General features: G+C 48.3%; 1 protein-coding gene across 2 annotated transcripts in view; it reads left to right on the top strand.

Annotated features, from left to right (window-relative positions):
• The window catches only part of PRKCA (protein kinase C alpha), a 386490-nt gene that overhangs the window by 328819 nt on the left and 42630 nt on the right, over positions 1 to 15041 (top strand). For both annotated transcript variants that reach the window (XM_080924536.1, XM_080924535.1), the window contains exons 9-13: positions 7047 to 7184; positions 9079 to 9252; positions 11498 to 11589; positions 13872 to 13934; positions 14766 to 14904. In XM_080924536.1, coding sequence (XP_080780662.1) covers positions 7047 to 7184; positions 9079 to 9252; positions 11498 to 11589; positions 13872 to 13934; positions 14766 to 14904 — 606 coding nt within the window. The remainder of the gene's footprint in view (positions 1 to 7046; positions 7185 to 9078; positions 9253 to 11497; positions 11590 to 13871; positions 13935 to 14765; positions 14905 to 15041) is intronic.

Raw genomic sequence — 15041 nt, 5'->3', positions numbered from 1 at the left:
TGACTTTAAAACTCCCACTGATGCTTGCAAACACGTGGCTCTCATCTCCGTGGCTCTTGTCAGTCTGTAAAAGTCTGTCTGGGAAGATGGACCACTTCATTTGCACCACTCTACTGCCACGGGCTACTCTCTCCTTGAACCTTGGGCAAATTTCAGGCAAAAGATCTTCATCAGGGTGCAGTTGCTCCAGGAGCTGAATACCACAAGAGGGCAGTAGAGGCTGGCAAAAGAAAGACTCCCTGCACCTTGATGAAAACAAGCCACAGCAGAAGCAGAAACTTACTTCCCTGGGCCTCTCTGCTTGTTCACCAACAGAATGGCAATGGGACGGTCACTTCACATTCCCAGTTGCTCCTGATTTTAAGCACCAACCACGGTCCTAAAACAGAAACAGTCAAGAGCCATCAGTGCAGGTCTTGTTACCTCCTTCCATCTCTGCTTGCTTGCCTGGGGAACTGTTTCCTCAGTAACAGAGAATTCCCTGCCCTTAAGAAGCATTGCCCACAGTCTGGCAACAGCATATGTGAATTCAAGGGACTCCAACCCTGCAAAGCCTGTGAGGTGGTGATACCAAAGCGGGGGCTCCTGGAAGGAAAAGCAATGCCTTAGTGTGAGGAGAACGCTCGCCAGACCTCACTAAGGTGGACATCGAACAAACTGGCTGTCAGCCATGGGTGGGGTTGGGTGTGTGTGTCGGACTTACATGTTCATGGGTGGAAACACCTAGAAAAGGTAAAATTGGGATGTTCTTTAAAACAGAATCCTTTGGAGAATCCTAGGCGCTGATCCTTTCATAGCAGCTGGGGAGGACTAAAGGCAACAGCTTTCCAGGGACCACTTACCAGATGAGGCAAGTTAAGCTGCTTCTAGGAATAACCCGGACCTGATCTAAGGACTTAGAGTCTGGTAACTGTTGATGGCGGGGGGGGGGGGGGCACCCTCCCAGAAGAGCTGTTGGCAGTTAATGGAACCTGGGGGCTGGGGATGAGGGGTATTTACTCTCAAGCTGCCCATGCTCCTGTTAACTCTAACAAAGCTCAGTTTGGTCAGGAGAAAAGGGAGAAGAAAGGAAGGAAGGAAGGAAGGAAGGAAGGAAGAAAGGAAGGAAGGAAGGAAGGGGCAGAGAGGGGAAGGGAAGACAGACTTAAAAATGAAATGGAAACTACTGAGGAAAAAGCAGGAATCAGTGGGGACAGGAGGGAAATAGGAGGTGATAAGGGTTGGGAGTAGGACCAAAATATCTCTCTACATACATGTATGAGGAAGAGATGAGGCTGGTTTCCTAGGCATGCTATCCATCACTGGATGAGCCAAAGAACATGAAGGAAAAACAGATGGTCATAAAGAAAATAGCAATGGCTACTAGAAAGGCACAAGGTTTTGGTAGAAAAATAACCATGGCCAGGAATCGCAGGTTACAGTGTGATCTCCACATGTTAAATAAGATGTGAAAAGACAAGGCTGTAAGACATCCATAAGATATTCACAGGGATCATCTCTGGGTGATAAAACCATAGGCACTTGATTGTTTTTCTTTTTTTAAAAAAATGTGCATCATATTTTTTAAATGAACATATTTTATTTCAAGAAGAAATGACTGCCTTTCAGAAAATGTTATGTGGAAAGCATTCATTCGTTTATTTATTCAGAGTATCTGGGGTATGCTGTGCCCCCAACATGCCCTAAGCTCTGGAGATAGACCAGAAACAACTCAGCAGAGGACCTCAATCTCTTTCTAGTGCAGAGAGAGGGATGACCAGGAACAGAGCATAAAGAGTCCAGGCGGCAGGAAGAGGAGAAGGGACACAAACCACAGGAAGTGGGGAAACAAGGACAGTTGACAGGGTGAGTGGGGGATCCTAGGGTCTCAAGGCATCATTTGCAGACTAGAAGGGAGATGGAGCGGGTGCCTATGTGGGTCACAGAATCAGAAAGCACAGAGGCCCTCAAGGGGCAGAATGCTTGGCCTGTTCCAATCGATGAAATGAGTTAGCCAGAAAACAGTACTTTCTCATGCACTTTACTGTGCTACTGAGACCCTGTGGTGCCACTAAGTAGCATCCTTTCAGCCTGTTGCCTAGCAACTGAGTGGCGGCAATAGATATCAGGACTCGTAGCTGGTCAGAAACACAGGCACTAACCCTTGCTAACAGGTCCCTCTAGCAAGCCTGCCCCAGGTCCTTGTGATTTGCTTCTGAGGCACTCAGTTGCTCTGAGCCAATACTGCAGCATGCACAGGTGAATGTATGACCTTAGAGGCAGGATGCTGTGCTGTAGCCTTGGTTCTGTATAGCACAACTACTTCCACTCACCCAGTCCTGCTTTGTGGAGCCTTGTTAGTACCCAAATAATGAGGCCAGAGCCTTTACATCATGAAAGGAGAAGGAGGAGGAAGAGGAGACTTTAAAAAGTGTAAGAGAAATCTACAGTAGTCCACGTGTTTCCATGGCTGGGCACCCTTGGCCTGTCTACCCCTGGAATGTCAGAAGTAAAAGACCCACAGCTGTCAAGTTCAATGGCTTCACCGTGTCACACTTCATATATCTCTGATAAATATATTCATCAAGGCCACACTTGCACTAACTCATAGAAACACTTTTTATTGAAGACACATTTACAAAACAAGTACTAATCGGAACATTTAAAGTGGGGGATAAGTAACGTGAGATGCTGACCGGAACTCCAGAGGTTACCCAAAGGACCCCTGAGAGACTTAGGTCCACATTGCAATGTGAGTCTTAGAGCTTGGAGAAACCAGAATCAAAATTTTCAGTCAGAAGCAAGGTACAAGAGCCAACAAGCAATGACAGACTCATCACAGCTCTGTTTGGGGGTAGGGGGGTGTCTGTTTGCTCGTGTAGCAAAGCTAGAGTGCACTGGGAATATGCAATGCAAGTGAGGCAGGGTATGGTGGTGTCAACTAAGACCTGTGCCATTGCTGCTACCAAAAGTCAAACTATACCAACTCTGCTGCTCCAAAAGGTTGATCATGATAGAAAATGGGTGTCTCAGGCTGGAGAGATGGCTCAGCAGTTAAGAGCACTGGATGATCTTCTAGAAGTCCTGAACTCAGTCCCCAGCAGCCACATGGTGGCTCGTAACCATCTATAGAGATCTGGTGCCCTCTTCCAGCATGCAGGCATACGTGCAGGCAGAACACTGTATACATAATAAATAATGTGATAAAATTACAAAAGAAAGAAAATGGGTACCTAATGTAAGTGTACCTAATGTAAGTTATCACTATTATTATTTTATGGATTTTTAAGTCAGAGTCTTGTATAACCCAGGCTGCCCTGAATTCCTGGTCCAGCTGCCTCTGCCTCTTGTATGCTGAAACTGACTTCAGAGTTACACTATCCACAGCCCACAATGCAAGGCATTTGGCATAGATCTCATCCTGGTTTTAATTAGAAAACCTTGCAATAACCAGCTGGGTGAGCAGAGTTCCTCACATTATACAGACACGTCACTGGCCTCAGGAGGGGCCATGATACTTCACTTCCAGCAGATGTGCAAGGGGCTTGCAGTATTGAGACTCACATTGCAATGGTCCCCGCCCACCCCATAGCCCTTCAGGAGCTTCAGGAATGCCTCTGAACATGAGATGTGATAGTAGCTGGTTATTAGCTCATTTCCCCATGAGGAGAGGACACTGGCTGGACTCACAGCCCAGAAATCCAGGTGGCATCATGGAGCCAGCCTTGACAAATGTTCAGGTGCCATCTTTTGAAGAACCCAGACTCCCTGGGTGCAAAGCCAATAAAGCATGCTGCTTTTGTCTAAGGACAAAAAGAAGAGCACAGGAAAGCTGTAGCATTCAGGGGCACCGTGCTCTATTTTACAACATTCTACTTCTCACCACCCCCCCCCCCCCGATAATTTCTGTGCTGCTTTGTTTTCAAGACAGGGTCTCACTATGTAGCCCTAGCTGTCCTGGAACTCCCTCTGTAGTCTAGACTGGACTCAAACCCAGAGATATCCTCCTGCCTCTGCCCCCTGGGTGCTGGGATTAAATCATGCCTGACTATTTACTTTTCATTTTTCCCTGTTTTTCTTTTTTCAGAGCTGAGGACCAAACCCAGGGCCTTGCGCTTCCTAGGCAAGCGCTCTACCTCTGAGCTGAAATCCCCAGCCCCAGACTATATGCTTTTCAATAAGGCTTTTTCTGTAACTGGTCTTAGCCCATGCTGCAGAAATCCCATTCTGACATCCCCTCCCCTGAGAGGCCATGAGGGCCATGGGAAATGCACAGCCTCTGGACAGAGCACAAACATGGGCAAGGGCCACTGGGAGTCATAGCCCATTCTCTGGTACTGCAACAAAATACCCAAAGCTAGCCAATATGTAAGTTAAAGAAGGTTGTCTATCTTACAGATCGGAAAGTCCAGAAGCACAAGCGAGTATCCGCCAACCCATGGTGAGGTCTGACATTGTTTTAACTAAGGCAGAGAATGGAATGGGTCTCCTGGGCACTCATCTTCCCATCACTGCCGGCTGTCAGCCTCTGCCATCTGAATTCTGTCTGCTCTCATCCCGGTGGGACACCTGCCCATGGGGGCCTGCTGCTATAGTCAAGGATGGCAGTGGGTGGTCTCAGGTTTCTGAAATCTCTGCAGCTAGGTGATCAGTTCCAGCCTTACCCCTACACACTTATATTGATTTGATTTGCACTCTTGGTGAGGTCTGTGTTACATGTGTGGTAGCCAGAGAAACAATATGCAAGACAGGAAGGGTAAGTGTCTTCAGTCCTGCTGGGAAGTTAATTGCCAAGCAACCCATTAACAATGAGAGGAAGAAACGGCGGGGTCAGGAGCAGGACTTATTATGGGATGATTATGCCTTCCAGAATGTGACTCCAGGAAGAAGAGAGAAAGGCAACTGTTCACAGCATCTGGTTCCTGGCCAGGGACCCTCTTAGAAGGCCTCTAGGGCTGTTCCCAAACTCCCTTACACACACACACACACACACACACACACACACACACACACACACACACACACTGGCACAGATGCTAAGTATCCCTGACTATCTTCTTGAACTCCATAGTATTTTGATTTCCTCCTGTGAGTGGGGCTTGCCCAAAGGTAGGCCCACATCAGCGGAGCTGAATTACTTATGGATTTTCCTGTCCTTACGCAGCAAGTCCGGCAGATGGCAGTGTGGGAATGGCTCTGAAATGCTCTTAGGAAAACCAGAGTGGTGGGCAGTGCCACTCCAGCTGACAACACCTGAATATAGATTCCTGGGCCATTTATACCCTAGGGCTGACTTGGGCAGGGGTGAAATCTAACTTCACCACATGGGCTAGGCCCCTGATCAATCAGCTGTCCTTCTTGGGTGCAGTTAGAAATGTTACCTTTCTTGATTTGGACCTTCTGTGAACAGAGCACCCTCACGCCAAATTACAGAGTGAACCATGTCAGGTGGAGTTATACTTTTGGGGAGACTTTTCCTGAGCAGTATGAGCCTCCACTGATCACACCCACGCTCCAACCCTAACATTGTGAGGGATTGTCTTCACTGATGTGGGAAAGTTTGCTAATGAAGAAACAAACCTACAAACACGCATTTTCCCCTAGAGTTAGGACCCAGCCTTACCAACGCATCTATCAATAGTGAAATCCCACCCCCCCCCCCCCCGGCCTCCTTATCTCCTCGGCCATCTACCCATGAACTACTGTGGTAGAAAAAGAATGACCTCCCTGGACTCATGTATTCGAATGCTTCAGCACTGAGAAGTGGTACCATTTGAGAAAGATTAGGAGGCATGGCCTTACTGGAGGAAGTCTTGGGGGTTTCAAAAGCCCATACCCAGTTAGTGCCTGTCTGTCTGTCTGTCTGTCTGTTTCTATCTCTCTCTGCCTGAGGATAAGGATGAAACTTGAGCTACTACTCTAGTACCATGAATGTGAGTATATTTCCACCACGCCCCTGCCACTGTGATAATGGACTCTCTAAAACTGTAAGAACACCCCCCCTCCGAACAAATGCTTTCTTATATAAGAGTTGGCTTGGCCATGGTGTGTCTTACGCCTACCCATAGGGGTTCTGAGCTGAGTAAGAGCCTATCTCACTGGCTAGGCTCAAATCCACACTCAGGTCTGCTGTACTGAGCACACTTTATGTGCTCCTAACATACACAATGCGTCTAAGCAATTACCCTTGCCTTCGAAATTTGGGGGCGAGGCTGTGGAAGATCCACTAACCACAGGACACCACTGGGAGTGGCTCGGATTCCGCACCCACTTTAGATGTGTCTGCTTTCCCTGCTGACTTCTGAGCCATCAGTCCCCAAGGGGTCTCACTCGCCAATTCTCTCCACTGATCCCTTCTGCTTTCCCCATCGGCGATGAGACTGGGACTCTTCCATGAGAGTCCCACACCAGTGCCCCCCCCCCCAGGCTTCCCATGTGACACAACTCCGGCATACACGAACTCCTGTTGGTTCCAGACCATCGTTTACCAGGTATCCTCCAGGCTGAAACCAGACTCAAGGAACATCACTAACGTCTCCTGTCAGTTCAGCCTCGACTACTCATCTGAAAGTAGCAATAAATCATCTTCAAAGCTCACTAATTAGGCAGCTCCTCCCTGGAGAACATTCCGACGTCGTTTCGCCTGGGTACAAATTTCCTTCATATGGATTAATTTTAGGTTACAAAATCTACAAGTAGAAAAAACATGGTTTTATTTCCTTCTTAAGTTAACAGTCTCAAGACTCCATTTACCCTCAAAAAGTTAACCATCCATCCTAGAATTAGAATTCACCTGCCACCAGCAGATTCTTCAAAGCAGACTCTTGGTTGGTTGTGTAGAGCTGTTAACTAGGGGAAGAGAAGAAGAGTGTGTTTTCCTTGTAGATCTTCCCATGGGATGCCTAGAACCACAGAGGACTCTTACTCTTTACCCTGGGATTCCTTTTCTCAGCCCACCACCCTCTCCTCACAGCTGACAGCAGCTTATTAACTGTGGGCTGGTTTCTGTCACTCTTCCCTTGGGGGTGGGAATGACCAACAGCTTTCTATGTTTGTGCTTGTTTCAGAAAGCCAAGCTGGGTCCGGCCGCTAACAAAGTCATCAGCCCCTCAGAAGACAGGAAGCAACCATCTAACAACCTGGACAGGGTGAAACTCACAGACTTTAACTTCCTCATGGTGCTGGGGAAGGGGAGTTTTGGAAAGGTGAGAAGGGAGGGGTTTCGCATAAGACTCTGGATCAGTACTGCTGAGTGTGGACCAAGGTGTCCCTGCAAGCCTGCCTCACACACTTCACACTCCATTAAAACCGGTGCAGGGGGATGTGACAGCGCTCACTTTCCTTCCAGAGGACCTGAGTTCAGTCCCCAGAACCCTTCAAGCAATTCTGTAATTCTAGCTCTGGGAGATCCAATATCTCTGGTCCCTGTGAGCACCATGCTCACATGCATGTGTTCCAACACACACACACACACACACACACACACACACACACATACATGCAAAATTAGAAATAAGATAGATCTTGATGAAGGAGATAGCTCAGTCTTGCCGAGCTTGCAAGTAGCTCCGAGGTGCTGTGAGGTGTGGTGGGGAATGCTGGAGACAGACAAATGGATCCCGAGGCTCGATGGCCACACGACCTAGCTCACTTAACTAGTCCGAGAATGTGTGCACACACGCACATGCCCAGAAAGCAAGAGAAAATTAATTTGTGGTGTCCCCATTTCCCAACGTTCAGACGACAGGGCATGCTCCAAAATGCCAGTTAAATGGTTAATTTCCACAGCTGAAAGGGGAACATGACCTTGCCCAAAGCCTGGATGGTCGTGATGAGACCCTACAGCGGGGCCCTGTGGACGTCGGTCTGTGCATCGATGTCTGGCCTCTGTGACTCCAAACCTTGTGACAGCTCCGTGAGCTGATTTTGAGCCTGCCTTTTTCTTTGTTTGTGGTCTTGGCCTTCACGGTTGCAAAGGTCACTCATATTGTACTCTCAGAATGCCCCCAGAAAACATGAATATGGGTGATTCCAAACTAGTCTCATTAAAGAATATTAAATATTCTCATTAACAGACAAAATAGCAGCGTTGTAGATCAATACCCCACACTGTCTACAAACCTGGATACTTCAAAAAGGAATCTGAATACTGAAAATTTTTAACTTATGGTATCTTACAATACTTAAAAGTCTATACGTAAAGTTCATGTGAGCCAGCTCTCCGTAACTATACTGAAATACCGGAGGTGACTTATGTATAGTGAGAAAAGGTCTGTTTTGGCTGGTGATCTTAGAGTCAGTTTCAGTTCATGACTGAGTGGTCGGTCGAACTACTTTTGGCTTCTGCCAATGTAGTGCATCATGGCAGGAGTGTGTGCTGGAACAAACATCACCATCATTTCATCTGGCAGGAATTAAAAATAACAAGTAGACTGTGATCCCCGTCCCACGGTGCCCTTCGAGGGCATTGCACACCCACAATAACCTAAAGGCCTTCGATGGTTAGCGTCAACTGTCAATTTAACACAACCTTGGAAATCGTTCAGTGAGGGATTGTCCACATTGGTTTGGACTGTGGACATGTGCATGGGGGGTTGTCTTAATTAAGTTAATTGATATGGAGAGACCCAACCCAAAGCACCATTCCCTAGGCAAACCATCCTGAACTGCTCGAGTGAGCTGAGAGCAAGCATGTATATATCCGTGTCTCTCTGCTCTTGGCTGTGACTGGCTATTTGGGGCTCTTGCCTTGACGTTTCAGTACTGGTGGACTATAACCCGGAATTGACACAACCCTTTATTCCCCACTCAGCATATTTTATTAAAGCATCAGAAACGAAGCAGACCTCAGCTCCTACAGGGTCTCCCACCCCACACCCGTGCCGCACTGGAGAGAAAAACTTCTCCATGTGGACTTAAGGGGATGCTACCCACGAGGAAACCACACCAAACCATATTAGTATTTTTTTCACCAGTCACTCACAGACCTGCACCAACTACTGCCGAACTGTCTCCTGACACTGTCACAACCTCTGCTCCTACTTCCCCGTCCCAGGTGTCTGACAACCAGTGTTGAGCCTCCTCTTCTTCTGTCCCCAGGTGATGCTTGCTGACAGGAAGGGAACGGAGGAACTGTACGCCATCAAGATCCTGAAGAAGGACGTGGTGATTCAGGATGATGACGTGGAGTGCACTATGGTGGAAAAGCGGGTTCTGGCCCTGCTCGACAAGCCCCCGTTCCTGACCCAGCTGCACTCCTGCTTCCAGACAGTGGTGAGTACATGGTTCCTGTCGAATCCCTCTCCTCTTGCCTGGAGGCTAGCTAGACCATGGTCTCAGGACCCTCAGTACTTTAATCCAGTTTCCTTTGGGGACAGAATAACAACTGTTCATTTTTCATTACAGTAGCGATTACATTGTGTTAGAAATAAATAATCCAGAGATGATTCGTGTCTGTGGGTGCATGTGCATGGATTAGATACAAACAAAGTCACTTTAAATAGGGGGCCTGCACGTGGGAGGATCTGGGTATCCATTAGGGTCCTACAGCGGCCGTATGTGAGAGGTCTTCTTCACCTAGGCCCCGGGTTAAGACTTACACAAAGCAGTCGTAGAGTCACAGCCCTGCCTTCTTTTTTAGCAAACCAGGCTGTCCTCGAACTCAGAGATCTGTCTGTCTCTGCCTCTCACGTGCTGTGATTAAAGGTGCGTGCCACCCCCATATCTAGCCAGCCCTGGCTTTTAAAGTCCTGCTGCCCTGCCCAGCATTCAGATGCCAGGATACTTTGTTTCCTAAGGAGCATGTCTCTGTTGAATGACACAGCAGGAGGTGCCAGCTGTGACCTGTCCTGCAGCCCAGGAGCTGTGAGAAAGGTCATAAGGAAGAAACCCGAATTATAATATTTTCCCCGATTATGAAATTCAAATTTTAACCTTCAGAAAGTCATTTCTAAGGACAAAGCTACATCCATACACTTTCCTGTCTCCTGCAGCTGCTTCCCCACTGTGAAGGCCAGGCTGAGGAGTGGTGAGAAACGTGCAAACTACTATCTGACCCCTTACAGGAAAAAGGTCTGCTGACCCTAGTTAGGCACAGAGTAAAACTAAAAAGAAATGTTCAAATTACCAAGACACCAGCTATGGGCCCTCCTGGTCTCCGCACAGAGGTGTGTTCTAAGATATGCTGAGCAGAACTGAGGTGTTCTCTGCCTCTGAGACCCACCTTCAGAAGGAGCAGTTGTCAGGTCTCAGTCGCCTCTGCCCCACAACAGCTGGTGTCCCAATCACTGTCCCCCTTAAAACTCCCCTGCGATTGGAAACTGACAGTGCTTGCAGGTCTCTCCTTTTAAAATCTTGGAAAACACCCTCCATGCCTTTGGAAGTCCCAAAACGAGGGATTTCTGTGGGCGTGGTGTACACCAAGTCTGCAGATCACGGGGTGTCAGCCTTGTGCTGGTCAGGCACACACAGTCAGCTCCAGCCCTCTGGGAGTGCCAGAGAAAACCACTGGGAGGGTAAGAGGGTGAACCCACCCCTAACCACCCCGGTCTGTGAGTGACCCTACAGGCACTGGCGCAGCTCTGGAAAATTGCAAGGGAGGGAAGATGGAGCTGAAGCCAGAGCGTGGAGTTCCAGGGCCACCTCCAGGTTGTTAACAGGCTCGTCATCTCTCCCTCCCCAAGCCGCACTTGAACGTTTAATTCCCCCGCTGTGGGGGGGTGCCTTCTAGACTGGAGCAGAGGTCAGCTCTTACCATGCTCCATCCTGCTGGTGGTTATCCCCCCATTAAACTGCCTGGTCTCCCCCGTCTGTCCCAGCATAATAACCTCGTAACTATTATATATATATATATACACACACACACACACCTCATATATATATGTCCTCATAATAACTCATAACCTTGGCTCAGTGATGCATGCCCTCGGTGGGGCCAGCTCTTAGCATACTACTGGTAGAGCAATTTTTAGAAAAAGGCAATATTTGAGCACATTCTGGAGGCAAAAGAACATTGAGTAAAATCTCCTTTTATGGTGCATTCCTCTCCTCTGCCCATTTAATATCATATGTGTGTGTGATTTATAAGTTCAGTCCAACCCCAAGAGATATATTTTCAGAAGCACCATTTAAGCACCTTACTGCATTAGCGTGGCATAGCTCCTGGATGGCGAAAGCCACCTTTTACACACGTGCACCATTGATAACAGGGGTCCATAGGGTCTTCACACCACCAGTAATTTACAGATAAATTACCCATATGGGGTAAGTCTGTACAGGGGAAGGGAGCGAATGTTTGATTGAGGTCTTTACTGGAATGAGGTACATACCTGACCAGTAGGCTGACATGTTGTCAGCTGTCCCCTGCAGACTTATGAATGCACAATATCCTTCCCCTACACCGAGACAACGATCGTGAAGGGAGGATCTGTCAGGGCTGCCCCATGTTAGCTAATGAGAAAGCAAAGCTGACAGGCTGTGCTGGGAGGGGCCCTCCTCACATGGAAACCTTGGTCTACAGGACCGGCTGTACTTCGTCATGGAATACGTCAACGGTGGGGACCTCATGTATCACATTCAGCAGGTCGGAAAATTTAAGGAGCCGCAAGCAGTGTGAGTATTGGGGACTTTTTAATGTTTATTGACTTATTTTTGAGTCCTGAAGTTCAAACAGCCCACTACTCCCGACTGAGAACTCCTTCTGTAGAATATGTCGAAGGGTAACTCTGCTCACTTGGATCTCAGCTCTGAAACTTCCCAGAGTAGCAGATGAGCCGACAGGACCCATGGATATATAATAGGTATTTCTAAGGACCAGTAGGTCCTATTCTCAGCAAACTGGACATCTGGGTGGGTGTCCCCCTATGTGACGTAGGTCCACACTCACTGTACATCCAGCAAGAGTGTGAAAGGAACGTGAGGCTCAACCCTTGGGGAGCCCATGCTCTCCCCAGGGCATTAGAAAAAGCCATCCAACAATTCTAACACATTGCTGAAACCGTACAGGTTTACACAGGGTACCACTGACACCCCAGAATTAGAGGGTGGGAGCGGCACAAAGCTGGGGGATCCCCAACCCAGAGGTGAGAGGTGCCTTCCCATGTGAAGAGACTGGAGCTGAGTCCAGGGAGTGGGCTGCAGCTCAGGTAACATGAAGTGGGGGAGGGGCTTGACAGTGAGTGCAAAGCCTGCTGGGAGGGCAGCTGAGGAAGATGATATGGAGAAGGGCTTGATCCCAGGGAAGTTCTGACAGAGCCCACTGTCTGGTTCCCAGTGGATGGATGTGGATGAGGCTGGTGCAAGGGAACCCCTGGGAACCACCGCAGGGAAGAAGAAATGGAGCTAGAATTAGGATTCTGTTTACTTGGAACATTCTGGAATAGGAAAAGCCAAAGTTGGTGACTGAGGCAGGGAAAGAAAACATCTTTAAAGAGGGCCAAGGGAGAGGGCACGGTCCGGAAGGAGGGAAGCTTGTCTTGGAACATCACCCTGCGATGTGCCTTACTCATGGGAACCTAGGAGCAGAGAAACAGGTGGAGCCTGAGGAGCCATCCACAGGGTGGGGGAGGGGCGTGGATACCTGCACTCTTTCCCAGTCTCCTGGGGTCCAGGAAGTCTGCAACTTAAACCGAAGCAAACTGGTCAGAGAGCTGTTTTCCAGACGCAGACTCAGAGGCACCGTGGGCCTGCACCCACTAGACAAATCAGCAAATGGGAACGGGATCAGGGGTCCGTTTGTGATCTGAAACATAAATCACAGGAATTCGGAGCCTGTGTGGACAATCTGCACCAGAAAGATTAACTGGACACAGATAGGCAGCTTTAAAAAATATTAAGGGGGATTTTTCTGCCTTTATCTCTACTAAGAAGCAAATGTATTTTTTTTGGAAACACCTGCCCTTACCACCCCCCCCCCCACACCCACTGCACATCAGAGTACTGAGATCAGGTTGTAAAACATAGCTCCATAGCCCAAAGCCAGATAAAATAAAGGGAGCAGAGTGGCCATCTTATGTCACAAAGCGACTGCACGGCACCTTGCCCGATGCCCTTCCGTTTCTGTGCTGCAGAAAAGGTAACAATAAAGGAAAATAACTTGAAAATCACCCACGATCCTAGCTCTTCTTCCTCCCCAGCCCTGCCCTGGCCTCCCCTGCCAGCCCCAATAAGAACTCTGTCTTCAGCTTCCCTCCGCTCTGCAGCTACTGTTTATTTTAAGCCTCCTGGGTGTATTTACCCATGCGTGGACTTGTGGCTCCTTGGACTTCAAAGGCTCCCCAGTGCTATGCAAATTTTAAAACATCATTCTGCATTTAATCTGAGTTCCAGATATTAACCTATTAATGATTTTGTAGTGATGGTAATGACTGTTTTTATTATGAATTATGTAAAAGGGCAAACTCGGGCATGAATCATGGTGCATGTCCCATTTATTCCGTCCCGCACTTCAGAGAATAAATAAAGCCGCTCGAGCGTACAGCACACCCGAGACTCTGTCTTCTTCTGGGAGGGGCTACATCCTCAGACAACCAAATCTGCTTCATCCGTGTGCCGGGGAATCGAAACACAGAGTTCTCACAAGTATTCATTCCTTAAACCTTTATATTAGAAATTATTTTGTGGGGAATAAACGAGCTGCCCACTTTCCCCAGAAGTGGAAGAAAAGGCTTTTTATAACTGGAGAAATGAGGAGGCAGGCGCAGATCCAACTGTGGAAAGCATATGCATAGGGTGATCTCAGAGAACGCTAAGCTCTCCCCATCCCCCACCTGCCTCTCCCCCCTCCACTTTCCCTCTCCTCCCCCCAGTCACTCTGATGATGCCCCCAACTTGGGTGGAAGAAGTATCCAGAAAGTCCCAAAAGCCAGCTCTCTGAAGCACACTTTCTTTTGCAGATTCTACGCAGCCGAGATCTCCATCGGACTGTTTTTTCTTCATAAAAGAGGAATCATTTACAGGTGTGTCTCGAAGCTCCTCCTGCAGCAGGATGCTGGAGAGGCTTGGGGAACCTCTGTGGGCAGGGGACAGATCCTGTCATGGGGACTTCAGATGTGGATTTGACAGCCCCTGGGGAATCACAGACCTACTGACACCCACCTGTTTCTGCAGCCACTGGGCAAGCCAGAGCCACTCCTTTGCTTCTAGGCTCGGGGATGTTACACATGTCCTCTCTCCGGCCCATGTTTTCCATTCGGCTGGGCCTCCTCTGTCTTTTATCTGAACAGAGGTCAGAGAACAGCAGAAACTAGATTGCCATTCTAGGTTCACAGCAGGTGAAGGAGCTGGGAGGGAGGGAAACAGGGAAAATGAAGTACGTTAGGGTTGCTGTGAAAGTCCACTACCAAAAAGAAAAACTATCTTGAATAATTAAGAAGACATAGGCTCAGGCAGGATAGAGGGACATGGGAAGTAGCCCTAAACCTGTGATTTGGGATAGCGAGCTGTTTGTCTGGGTTCCCACTTCTGTGTAGGATATTAATAAATCAACGGCTAGCATCTCCCCAAACCTGGTCATTTGGAATTCCTGGCTGTGTAGCCACAGACCTGACTGGGAATCAGTAAGTCAACCATTTATCATTCATGTTGCATTTAAATATCTACCACATCCCAGGCTCTCCACCAGGCTCTGGAGAAAGACAGACATGATACTTCCTTGGCCCCTGGTCTCTGGGACTTAGCATGTGAGTGTCACCGAGATGAGCTAGGCAGAGGTCCTTATATGTCATCAGCCACAAGCAAATCAAGTCATGTCATGGGATGGCCTCTGATACTCGCCTGCTCCCTTTCAGGGATCTGAAGCTGGACAATGTCATGCTGGACTCAGAAGGGCATATCAAAATCGCCGACTTTGGGATGTGCAAGGAGCACATGATGGACGGGGTTACGACCAGGACCTTTTGTGGGACTCCGGATTACATTGCCCCAGAGGTAAGAGTCCCCAGGCATTGCTGCCAGTCTGCAAACGCACACCCCGCAAAGCACATGCCATGTGTGAGTCTTGACCACCTTGTCAAGCAAAGTAGACAAAAAAAAAAAAAAAAAAAACTCAAATAGGAAAAAGAAAC

This window comes from Micromys minutus, assembly GCF_963924665.1.
Source record: "Micromys minutus genome assembly, chromosome: 10".
Taxonomy (NCBI): domain Eukaryota; kingdom Metazoa; phylum Chordata; class Mammalia; order Rodentia; family Muridae; genus Micromys; species Micromys minutus.
This window is presented reverse-complemented; position numbering and strand designations above follow the sequence as displayed.